The sequence below is a fragment of the Babylonia areolata genome, chromosome 7 (genome assembly GCF_041734735.1).
Source record: "Babylonia areolata isolate BAREFJ2019XMU chromosome 7, ASM4173473v1, whole genome shotgun sequence".
Lineage (NCBI taxonomy): Eukaryota > Metazoa > Mollusca > Gastropoda > Neogastropoda > Buccinidae > Babylonia > Babylonia areolata.
The window spans coordinates 55,391,000-55,404,284 of NC_134882.1; the positions used below are offsets into that span (position 1 = coordinate 55,391,000).

The 13,285-nt window shown below is 41.0% G+C and overlaps 1 protein-coding gene across 1 annotated transcript in view; it reads left to right on the top strand.

Moving 5' to 3' along the window:
* Nucleotides 1–11,629, top strand: part of LOC143283892 (uncharacterized) — an 85,731-nt gene extending 74,102 nt beyond the window's left edge. Inside the window, exons 32-35 of the mRNA XM_076590283.1 lie at nucleotides 4,190–4,269; nucleotides 5,223–5,374; nucleotides 6,679–6,823; nucleotides 10,614–11,629. Of these exons, the coding sequence (XP_076446398.1) occupies nucleotides 4,190–4,269; nucleotides 5,223–5,374; nucleotides 6,679–6,823; nucleotides 10,614–10,624 (388 nt within the window). The 3' untranslated portion in view covers nucleotides 10,625–11,629. The remainder of the gene's footprint in view (nucleotides 1–4,189; nucleotides 4,270–5,222; nucleotides 5,375–6,678; nucleotides 6,824–10,613) is intronic.
* The last annotated feature ends 1,656 nt before the right edge of the window (nucleotides 11,630–13,285 follow it).

The following is a 13,285-nucleotide window of genomic DNA, read 5'->3' on the forward strand; positions in this document are numbered from 1 at the left end:
GATTCTCTTTGTGGCGGTGACAGTGGTTCTCGGGGTCTCTGCTCCATAGAGCAGCAGACCGGCTTCACTATGGTGTTGAAGATGTTGATCTTGATGTTAACTGTGGGATCTCTGAAATTATTCAACTGGTGGAAATCCTTGCCCTTGTCTTGGCAATCCGGGTTCTAAAGTCAGCATCATTTCCACCCTGTTTGTTGATGCTGCTGCCATGGTTAAGTGAAGCTTTCCACCCTGTTTGTTGATGTTGCCATGGGAAGTGAAGCTTTCCACCCTGTTTGTTGATGATGCTGCCATGGTAAGTGAAGCTTTCCACCATGTTTGTTGATGTTGCCATGGGAAGTGAAGTTTTCCACCCTGTTTGTTGATGCTGCTGCCATGGTAAGTGAAGCTTTCCATCCTGTTTGTTGATGTTGCCATGGGAAGTGAAGCTTTCCACCCTGTTTGTTGATGCTGCTGCGATGGTAAGTGAAGCTTTCCACCCTGTTTGTTGATGATGCTGCCATGGTAAGTGAAGCTTTCCACACTGTTTGTTGATGATGCTGCCATGGGAAGTGAAGCTTTCCACCTCTTTTAGTGCCTGGCCTTCCAGCCTGATAGGTGTTGTGTTTGCTGCTTTGACCTTGATGATCTTGCTCTTCCCCCTGTGGATGTTGAGACCCAGGCAAGCTTATGTTTCCAAAACGGTGCTTGTCTTTTCCTGCATCTGATTTTGGGTGTAGGAGAGGATGACCAGATTGTCATCAAAGGCAAGGTCGTACAGCTGTATTAAGTGTTCACTGGATGCCATTTCTCTTCTGGGTTTTGGAGGTCTTCATAATCTAGTCTATTGCAAGTAGGAACAGGAAGGGCGACAGTAAGCATCCTTGCCATACTCCTGTATTTATTTGGAAGGCTTCTGTGAGTTGTCAGCCTTGGACCACCCTGCAGAACATCCCTTCATACAAGTTGTGGATAATATTCGTCATCTTCTCTGGCACTCTGTTGTGTCGCAGCAGCTTCCATAGTGTCTGTCCAGCTGTCAAATGCTTTCTCATAGTCAATGAAGTTGACGTAGAGAGGCGAGCTCCACTCCAGATATTATTCCAAGATAATGTGCAGTGTTGCTTTCTGGTCAGTGTGGCAAGATCTGTCGTTGTGAAAGCCAGCCTACAGATCTCAGAGCTGTGCATCAACAGCATCCTTCACTCTGTTTAACAGGACTCTGTTGACTTTACCAGGAGTGGACAGCAGCATTATCCTTCTGTAGTTTGTGCAGGAGCTAAGGTCTTTTTTCTTAGCTTGATGGGGCAACTCTCTCTCCTCTGAAGGGACTTTCTCCTCCTCCAGATCTGGCTGAAGAGTGGGTGGAGCATCTCCACACTGGTCTCATTGTCAGTCTTGAGTGCTTCTGCTGGAATACTGTCTGGTCCTGCAGACTTGCCGTTTCTTGACAACTTGATGGATCTCTTCCATGGTAGGCATATTGCAGTCAGTCGGTAGGTCGCTGCCAGCTGGTGGTTCCTGAGAGGCTGGTCTGTTTAGCAGTTCCTCAAAATCCTTCACCTTTTGTGTTCATCTGCCCCTCTTCATTTAGTGTTGTCCTCCCTGCCTTGTCCTTCATGGATCTTTAGGGTTTGCTGAACTTTCCGGACAGCTTCTTGATGGTGTAGTAGTAGAGATTGTACATGTTTCCTTGGTGGGCTGCTTCCTTTGCATCTGATGCCAGCGTCTCCGTGTAGTCACCTGCTGATGTTCCTGTTCACTGCAGATTACTCTTCTTGTCCCTTCACAGAATAACAAAGTAGTAAAATATTTCATTCTTTGCTTCTATTCTACAGGTGCTCTCTCTCTCTCTCTCTCTCTCTCTCTCTCTCTCTCTCTCTCTCTCTCTCTCTCTCTCTCTCTCTCTCTCTCTCTCATATTCAGGAACACAGAGTATTGTTTTTAGGGGTCCTGAATGTGATAAAAACAGAAAAATATAGTGAAGTACAAAATAGTCTGCCTGTATTTGATTTTTAACAAAAAGTACAAAATAGCCTGTCTGCATGTGCTGTCAACAGAATGATACAGTTAAGTACAAAATAGTCTGCTTGTATGTGATATTATAATGCAGCAAAGTAAAAAAAAAAAAAAAAAAAAAAAAAGGAAAAAAGTGCCTGTATGTGATATTAACAGAATGATACAGTAAGGTACAAAATGGTGTGAACAGAATGATACAGTAAAGAACAGAATGGTGTGAACAGAATGATACAGTAAGGTACAGAATGGTGTGAACAGAATGACACAGTAAAGAACAGAATGGTGTGAACAGAATGATACAGTACAGAATGGTGTGAACAGAATGATAAAGTACAGAATGGTGTGAACAGAATGACACAGTAAAGAACAGAATGGTGTGAACAGAATGATACAGTAAGGTACAGAATGGTGTGAACAGAATGACACAGTAAGGTACAGAATGGTGTGAACAGAATGACACAGTAAAGAACAGAATGGTGTGAACAGAATGACACAGTAAGGTACAGAATGGTGTGAACAGAATGATACAGTAAGGTACAGAATGGTGTGAACAGAATGATACAGTAAAGTACAAATGGTGTGAACAGAATGACACAGTAAGGTACAGAATGGTGTGAACAGAATGACACAGTAAAGAACAGAATGGTGTGAACAGAATGACACAGTAAGGTACAGAATGGTGTGAACAGAATGATACAGTAAGGTACAGAATGGTGTGAACAGAATGATACAGTAAAGTGCAAATGGTGTGAACAGAATGACACAGTAAGGTACAGAATGGTGTGAACAGAATGACACAGTAAGGTACAGAATGGTGTGAACAGAATGATACAGTAAGGTACAGAATGGTGTGAACAGAATGATACAGTAAGGTACAGAATGGTGTGAACAGAATGATACAGTAAGGTACAGAATGGTGTGCAGCAGAATGATACAGTAAGGTACAGAATGGTGTGAGCAGAATGATACAGTAAGGTACAGAATGGTGTGAACAGAATGATACAGTAAGGTACAGAATGGTGTGAACAGAATGATACAGTAAGGTACAGAATGGTGTGAACAGAATGATACAGTAAGGTACAGAATGGTGTGAACAGAATGATACAGTAAGGTACAGAATGGTGTGAACAGAATGATACAGTAAGGTACAGAATGGTGTGAACAGAATGATAAAGTACAGAATGGTGTGAACAGAATGACACAGTAAGGTACAAAATGGTGTGAACAGAATGATACAGTAAAGAACAGAATGGTGTGAACAGAATGATACAGTAAGGTACAGAATGGTGTGAACAGAATGATACAGTAAGGTACAGAATGGTGTGAACAGAATGACACAGTAAAGAACAGAATGGTGTGAACAGAATGATACAGTAAGGTACAGAATGGTGTGAACAGAATGATACAGTAAGGTACAGAATGGTGTGAACAGAATGATACAGTAAGGTACAGAATGGTGTGAACAGAATGATAAAGTACAGAATGGTGTGAACAGAATGATAAAGTACAGAATGGTGTGAACAGAATGATAAAGTACAGAATGGTGTGAACAGAATGACACAGTAAAGTACAGAATGGTGTGAACAGAATGATACAGTAAGGTACAGAATGGTGTGAACAGAATGACACAGTAAGGTACAGAATGGTGTGAACAGAATGATACAGTAAAGAACAGAATGGTGTGAACAGAATGATACAGTAAGGTACAGAATGGTGTGAACAGAATGATACAGTAAGGTACAGAATGGTGTGAACAGAATGATACAGTAAGGTACAGAATGGTGTGAACAGAATGATAAAGTACAGAATGGTGTGAACAGAATGACACAGTAAGGTACAAAATGGTGTGAACAGAATGACACAGTAAAGTACAAAATGGTGTGAACAGAATGATACAGTAAGGTACAGAATGGTGTGAACAGAATGACACAGTAAGGTACAGAATGGTGTGAACAGAATGACACAGTAAGGTACAGAATGGTGTGAACAGAATGATACAGTAAGGTACAGAATGGTGTGCTTATTACAGATCCTTCCTTCCCTTTTTTCTTTTCATACTTTGTTTTTCCTAAGAAATCCCTGAAATAAACTCATCTCCCTGTACATGTCCATGTATACTTATTTTATTTTATGATTTTTGTGTGGATGTTTTTAAGATGGAATATCATACTCAGTCATGTCCCTTGTGCAGTGACTCCCCTTTGCAGGAAGAAAACGAGGAAAAGATAATGGAGGATATGAACGATGACCAGGAGGATGAGGAAGATGAAGGTGATTTAGGTTTTACTCTTTGTAAAAGCAGTCTTGTCTGACCCATGTATATTTGACATATACGTACATGCATGCGTACATGTGTGTTCATATTCTGCAAGCAGTCTTGGGACATGCACGTATTTACACATGCTCACACATGTATAATTTGCTTACACACACACAACACACACACACACACACACACACACACACACATGTACTCTTCCACTTGCACACAGCTAGTTTGTGTGCTTACATACACACATTCACACATGTATCACTTGTCTTACATTCACACACACAATGTTCATGCACTTGCATACATGTATAGCTTGCTTTCACACACACTCACACACAGACACACACACACTCCTGTACTCTCTCATCTTGTCTGTCTGTCAGTTTTTCTCTCTGACATTGAAGGATTTTAGAAAACAACAAAAGAAGAAATAAGCTAGGTTTATCAGTAAAGGAAAAATAAGGATTAACATTCCTTTCTCTGTATAATATTGTCCAGTGCAACATTGCAAGTTTTAATGAATTTACAAAACTGCCCGCAGGAACTTTTTAGAATGAGAATACAGATTTTGACATCTGTGTTTATCTGGCAACAGTCTTTTACAGATATCATGATAAAATGAAATTCATCACCAACAGTTTCCATGTCACATTAAAAAAAACAACAACAAATAACAGTATTCTCTTGGAATTCAGTTGACCCGCCCTGTTTCAATAGATTAACAGTGATTATTTCATTTAAATTTGATGAACAAAATAACCTTTGTAGTGGGCAGTTGACCAATATATTTTCTCTATTGGATTCCTTTTAATGGTGCTTACAAAAAGATACATTTAGATACATTTAGATACATTTAGCATCTTCCTGACTCCCATCTGAAAGAGTGTCCAGTTGCATAGTTTGAAAATCAACCAGCAGATGTTGACCGTACGACGTGACCCTTTCCCACCAGATGACACTGACAGCGAAACAGTGTTTGGGGATGGGGACATGGAGGAGGGCGATGATGACCTTGACCTTACCAGTCGCTTGGAGCAGCAGCGGAAAGATCTGGAAAGGTTGCTGGGATCAGCGACATTCATGAAGGCTTACAAGGCCGTACAGGTCTGAATTTTTTTCTTCTTCTTTCCTTCTTTTTTTTTCTGTTGATTCAATTTTCTTTTCATTTTGAGTGAAATATGTAATTTGATGGTTGTGGTGGTTGAAAGTTCACAGTGCTGTATAATCACCAAAGTTTCCTGAATTCAGTCACATGTTTTGGCATACCTTTGGGGTAAATAAATTTGGGAGATATTTTTTCCAGTTCAACACATGTGCAGACCTGCTAGTGCCGGAACCCCTTCATGGGTATGTATACACATGCGGAAGAGCTAATATGATGTGCACATTAAAAATCCTGTAAGCCATGTCAGTTATTCAGTGGGTTATGGAAATGAGAACCTACCCGGCATGCACACCCCAGAAAACAGTATGGTTGCCTACATGGCAGGGTAAAAATAGTAATATACATCAAGTCCACTCATTCATACAAGTGAACATGGAAGTTGCTCCTATGAATGCTGAAGAAGGTGTGTAGTGTGTGTGTGCATGTGTCTGTGTGTGTGAGTTGTACATGTATGTGAATGTATGAATATGTGTTTGTGTGTGTATGTAAGCTATAGTTGATTACAAGTGTAGAAGTATGAATTGTGTAAGCAAGCTGTACATGTGTAGGAGTACATGAATATATGATTGTGTGTTTGGATAAAAGGGGAAAATACCAACAACAACAACGAAAATATATTTATCAGTTAGAAAGTGCAATCAACATCCCATACATATTAGAACACCAATACACAAAGCAAGCCACCCCCACCACAACTTCCCAAAAGAAAGGGAAAAAAATCCATGCAACAACATCTGCAGCTCCTGACAAAAACACTACATTTGGTAACTCTTTTTGTGTCATTTTACTACAGGTGCTAGGTATGAGGCTGTACTTGGATAATATATCCCAGCATCAGCCAAGGCTGAGAGATAAGACACATGCAGTGTTGGTCAGGAAAATTTAGCAATGCTTCCAAAGATGCATCTGTGAAGTGGATAGTGGTTCCATTCAGCACACAGTGACTGTGTCTTGTTTGACATTGTCTCATGTTGCTCATCTTATGCTGTGTTGTCTTGTAGTTTGTCACACATTTGCCTATTCTAACCTATAACACTGCCCTCTGTGTCAAACAGCACTGATTTATTGTGGTTCCATTCCGCGCACATCATGCCTTGTCTTTTAAGCGCTGGTCGGGCATCTGCATGGCAGATGTGGTGTAGCGTATGTGGAATTGTCTGAACGCAGTGACGCCTCCTTGAGTAACTGAAGTGAACATGTCTTGTGTTATGCTGTCTGACACTGTCTTTATTGTTGGGGGCAGGATGTACAGGAGAAGGAGGGAGGAATGGAGGAGGGGCGGGAGGAGGCTGACGATGACATTGCCGCCACCTTGCTGGGTGAGGACAAGCGACACCTGTACCCCAAGATCTTCCAGTTGGTGATGGCTGACACAGCCTTAAGGGCAGGTAGGGAGCAGCCAGTTACCTGTTTCTTTCTGTCTTCTTCTCCATCTGTACTCCAGTTTCCATGTCATATGGTCAGGTGTCACCCCTGAAAACGGAGTATGGCTGCCCACATAGTGAGGTAAAAACGGTCATGCAGGTAAAAGCCCCCTCGTAAAAATTTGAGTGAACGTGGGAGTTGCAGCCCGCGCACACAGAAGGTGGTGGTCAGGGTTGTTGCAGCGATGAAGTCTGCATTAATCCATCGCAAGGCCTCCTCCGCCAGACCCCACACTTTCCCACAGTTTCCACAGCACTGGGCAAGAATTTACATGAGTGCAGCATGGGTTGGGCACAACTGAAGGACATGCTCAGGGGATTGCACGCTCGTGCCACAAGGGCTCTGGTCTGAGCAGGAGTTGTTGATCCTGTTGGTGAGCCAGAAGCCAACGGTGTCCGTCCAGTCCGCAGCCTGGAAATGAAGGACATGTGTGTGCTCTGGAGAGAGGTGTGTGGTGTCGTCATCACAAGGCTCTGGAGTTTTCTTCATTTTGGTGTGAAGTGGACTCCTCCAGATGGATTTCACATCGGGGGAAAGACTTACTGTGTTCTGTCTCAGGGCCGGTCTGGTCCAGCTTGCTGCCCGTTTTGGACAGCCAGTCTGTCTCATTTCCACAGACTGCACACTGAGAGGGGGGTCTTCACTGTATGGTTTAGGGGTGGTTTTAGAGCACAGTAGTTGGGAGTCCCCTTCTGGTGTCCTGCATGACGTGACATTTATTTATATAATTATTTATTTATTTATTGTTTTGTGACACACCCTGCAAGGCAGGTAGGAAGGCAAGGCTGTTGTTGTTTTTTTTCCCTAAAAATGTTTATCTATTTCTTTCTTTTGTTGTGTGTCCTGTTTAACATAGTCTGTTCTTTTCTTGTCTTTGCTTTGCTTTGCTTGTGTTGTTTTATGTTGTTTTTTGTTGTGTTGTCTTTTCTTGTGTTTTCCAACACAGCAATAAGATTTGATTTGAACAGGAGGTAGTGGTGTGGATTGCTTTTTCATTTGATGGCTAGCATTGTACCCAGTTCATAGGTTGAACTTTTTTTTTTTTGCTGCCCCCTATCACATGCTGCACAGTTTTAGTGGCATTACTCCCCCTCTCCCACCCCCCACCCCCATCTGCCCCTGACCCTCCACCCCCACCCCCTTATACACAGCCAAATCATTGGGTTCATCTGTCACAGTCTCTGCACTGGCAGTTCTACAGGAAACTAGATTTTGGCTCACCAGGAGGCCACACACCAGAGAGACTCCTGAGGCTGGATGATTAGTGTCCATGGACTGTGAATTGTGGAGTGATTTTTCTTTTCTTTTTTCTTCTTTTCTGTTATGTGATGAATCTGTAGTCTCCCCTTGCATGGGCATGATGTTGTAGTTGGTTTTGTTGTAGTTTTTACAGTGTCAACAGCCTGTTCATTTTAAACTGCATGTATCACATGTATCACACTGCTCTGAGTTTGGCTGTGGGAGTGGTGGTTTCAGGAATGGCAGAATCAGCAATGTATGATGATGATAATAATGGTAATAGATATAATAATAATAGTGCATTTATGTTGTGCTATCAAACTTCTCAAATTGCTTTACAAGAACGCATCAGTCAGACACAAAGCACACAAGAACACATGCACATACAGACAGAGAGAAACACACACACACACACACACACACAGAAATATGGAAAGTTATTTCTGACGAGGTTCTCATAGTCGAACTTTCCTAGGCATTAGTTCATAGCCCTATTTCTACATTTCTTTAATGTACTTCAGAATCGAGTTGATGGCTTCTGATTATTGTTATCATTATTGAATTGTATGCATTTTTTTGTAGTTTTCTACCTTTTCTGTTTTCCTCTTTCCTCCCCCCCCCCCCCCACCCCCTCCCAACACACACACACCCCTACACCCCAGCCCCCACCCACACCCCCTTCCCCCTTTTTTATCGTCTAATATCACTGATTGTGAAACGACGCTAAACTAAAGAACGAACACAAAAAATAGATGTGGATCCACAAAATACAGATATAGAATGGAGTGGCTTCATTGTGTAGAGCACTGCTTGAAAAGGAGTGGGTTTTCTTTTTTTATCTGTTTTCAAGGATGTGAGTGAGGGCCAGTGAAAGATTGAAAAAAGGGCAGTGAATTCCAGGTTTGGAAAGCTGAAGAACTGAAAGCTCTTCCAACATGTTCCTCTCTGCTGTTAACACTTTGTTGTTTATGGCTTAACGCTTCAGGCCTCGCATACTCCTTGACAGATTGTTCTGCTGACTGCTGCTGCTGATTGTGTTGTTGTTGGGAGGTGGTTTTTGTCATGAGGTGATGACTTTTGTTGTTGTTGGGAGGTGGTTTTTGTCATGAGGTGACGACTTTTGTTGTTGGGAGGTGATTTTTGTCATGAGGTGATGACTTTTGTTGTTGTTGGGAGGTGGTTTTTGTCATGAGGTGATGACTTTTGTTGTTGTTGGGAGGTGGTTTTTGTCATGAGGTGACGACTTTTGTTGTTGGGAGGTGATTTTTGTCATGAGGTGATGACTTTTGTTGTTGTTGGGAGGTGATTTTTGTCATGAGGTGATGACTTTTGTTGTTGTTGGGAGGTGGTTTTTGTCATGAGGTGATGACTTTTGTTGTTGGGAGGTGATTTTTGTCATGAGGTGATGAGACTTTTGTTGTTGGGAGGTGATTTTTGTCATGAGGTGATGAGACTTGTGTTTTTGTTGGGAGGTGATTTTTGTCATGAGGTGATGACTTTTGTTGTTGGGAGGTGATTTTTGTCATGAGGTGATGACTTTTGTTGTTGGGAGGTGACTTTTGTCATGAGGTGATGACTTTTGTTGTTGGGAGGTGATTTTTGTCATGAGGTGATGAGACTTTTGTTGTTGTTGGGAGGTGATTTTTGTCATGAGGTGATGACATTTGTTGTTGGGAGGTGGTTTTTGTCATGAGGTGATGACATTTGTTGTTGGGAGGTGATTTTTGTCATGAGGTGATGACTTTTGTTGTTGGGAGGTGACTTTTGTCATGAGGTGATGACTTTTGTTGTTGGGAGGTGATTTTTGTCATGAGGTGATGAGACTTTTGTTGTTGGGAGGTGACTTTTGTCATGAGGTGATGACTTTTGTTGTTGGGAGGTGACTTTTGTCATGAGGTGATGACTTTTGTTGTTGGGAGGTGACTTTTGTCATGAGGTGATGAGACTTTTGTTGTTGTTGGGAGGTGATTTTTGTCATGAGGTGATGAGACTTTTGTTGTTGTTGGGAGGTGATTTTTGTCATGTGATGAGACTTGTGTTTTTGTTGGGAGGTGGTTTTTGTCATGAGGTGATGACTTTTGTTGTTGGGAGGTGATTTTTGTCATGAGGTGATGACTTTTGTTGTTGGGAGGTGACTTTTGTCATGAGGTGATGACTTTTGTTGTTGGGAGGTGACTTTTGTCATGAGGTGATGACTTTTATTGTTGTTGGGAGGTGGTTTTTGTCATGAGGTGATGAGACTTTTGTTGTTGGGAGGTGACTTTTGTCATGAGGTGATGACTTTTGTTGTTGGGAGGTGACTTTTGTCATGAGGTGATGACTTTTGTTGTTGTTGGGAGGTGGTTTTTGTCATGAGGTGATGACTTTTGTTGTTGTTGGGAGGTGATTTTTGTCATGAGGTGATGACTTTTGTTGTTGGGAGGTGATTTTTGTCATGAGGTGATGACTTTTGTTGTTGTTGGGAGGTGACTTTTGTCATGAGGTGATGAGACTCGACTCTGGCATTTGTTTCAGGGAATGAATGAACGAATGAGGACAGAGGACACATTCATGATGCAAAGATGCATCCTCTCCGGAGAAAACCATCACATCATCCAGTCATCTCCATGAGGACAGACACCTCCTTCACTAATTTCCTCTGATGTCTGTTTAGTTACCTTATTTTCAGCAGTTACCCTAACTGACAAAGTTTATTGTTTACAATATTGCAGTGAAAGTTAAATTTATGGGGGGTGTGTGTGTGTGTGTGTGTGTGTGTGTGTGTGTGTGTGTGTGTGTGTGTGTGTGTGTGTGTAGGAAGGAAGAGGCATGTGTGGTTATCGTATCCGTTGTTCACTTGCTCTTTGATTATTTATGTGGTTAGTGGATAAACTGAATAAAGTGTTTGATTGCCAGAAACAGTTTCTTCTTTGGCACAGAAGTTAATGTGAAAATATCTGGGATTTCAGTCATGGAAAATTGATGATCAGAAATGGCACCTCATTTTGAGCTTTGAAGAAAAGCCCGTGCAGTTCAGAGCGTGTTCCAAAATGATGGGGTTCTTTTTGCCGGTTCCAGCACCACATTCTAAGACATGGGACATTTTAAAGCTGCACTGGCTATATATATGTGTATGTACACATGACATTGGTTTGTCAAGTTAATTTATGTATGTTTAGTATTTCAGTCGAGGAAGATCAGTTACATTTAATTCTGTTCATGATGTGATGTTGTGCTGAATGTATTTACAATATATGATGTTTGACAGAATAAAGGAAAAGACAAACAAGCATCTGCTTTGTAAGGGGCATCCATAGCAAACACAAAAAGACAACAACAAAAAAAAAAGATTCTAAAGTATTTCTTTTAAACAATGAAGCCTGATGTTAGTCCTTGCACAGAAGAAGCACTTGGCTTATAGAGTGAACTGATGCATGCAAGTTGGTTGCTCAGGTTCTCTTGTGTCCAGTTGTGTGTCAATAGGAAAGACAAACTGTGTAGTCTTGGACATCTGTGTGAAGAATAGCAAAGATCAACCAAAAAATTGCATTTTCTTGTATATATATATATATGTGTGTGTGTATATATATATATATATATATATATATATATATATATATATATATATATATATATATATATATATATATATATATATATATATATATAACTGATGGTGATGAACATGTTTTTATTATATCATTGTTTTTTAATATTGTTACATATCATTCATGTGAAATTATTCACAGTTCAGATTATGATACATACCATTTGTGTGAAATGGTTGACAGTGGTGACATATGTTTCATGTCAATTGTATGAAACGATTGAGGGTGATAAACAAAAAACGAAAACCCAAAAAGCTTGAGTTGGTTATTTATGTTGTTGGTATAAAGTGATTGACAACTGTCTATATACGGACTGGTCTTGAGCTCTCATGATATTATTTTCGATGTTTTTATTGGAAATTCTCCCCACAGGGGGATGTCAGGGGTACTTTCAGTTTGAATTGTCTCCCCCACTGTTTGGAAATTCTGAACTAGATTTCGTCTTTTCTTCTTTTTTTTCTGTAATGGTCAGCAGAAGCATACCATGGGTGTATGTGCATGAATGTGACCATGTTCTGTGGGATCAGTGTGTACATGGGTGGTTTTTGTTTTGTTTTTTAGGCCATGTACAGCCTTGTGTCACTGGCTGGCCTGTAACCAGTTCTATGAATAGATTGGAAAGTATTCAGAAAAACAAACAAAAACACCATTAAACAAAGTTATTAAAAACAATTTGAAAGGAGTGATAGAAATGTTATCTCTATAAAGGCGTAAGTCATTAAACTCTACCATTATCTCTTTGCTATGTCCATTGCATTTCTCCAGTGACTACTAGGTTGGCTGCAGTGTGACTGGTATTAATCAAACTGTACATTGTTGTATAGGATCGTGTGAGTTACTGTATATTTTTTGTTATGTTCAATGAGCTATGGTTTTGTTGGTGAAAAAAATGATGGGACTGTCAGTGTCAGAAGGGGACGTTCAAGGCTTATGCCCATGTGTATGACTGTACTAGTGCCTAAGTTGTTGTTTTTTTCAGTAACACCCCCCCACCCCACCACCACCACCCCCTTAAGACCCTATGGGATTGATGTTTACAGTTTTTCAGCTATGTAAGGTCAGATGAGTGTTTAGTTACAATGCTAGAAAGGAAAGGAAATTTCATTGTTAGAGGAAAAAAAAGAAAAAAGAAAAAAAGATAGACTGTATTATGGATAGTCCTGTTCTTGAACAATTTAGCACTTGACATTCAGGTCCAGTGTCTGGATACCCACTTGACATTCTGGATACGCACTTGACATTCTGGTCCAGTGTCTGGATACCCACTTGACATTCAGGTCCAGTGTCTGGATACCCACTTGACATTCTGGTCAGTGTCTGGATACCCACTTGACATTCTGGTCAGTGTCTGGATACCCACTTGACATTCTGGATACTCACTTGACATTCTGGTCCAGTGTCTGGATACCCACTTGACATTCTGGATACCCACTTGACATTCTGGTCCAGTGTCTGGATACCCACTTGACATTCTGGTCCAGTGTCTGGATACCCACTTGACATTCTGGATACCCACTTGACATTCTGCTGGTCCATTGTCTGGATACCCACTTGACATTCTGGATACCCACTTGACACTCTGGTCCAGTGTCTGGATAC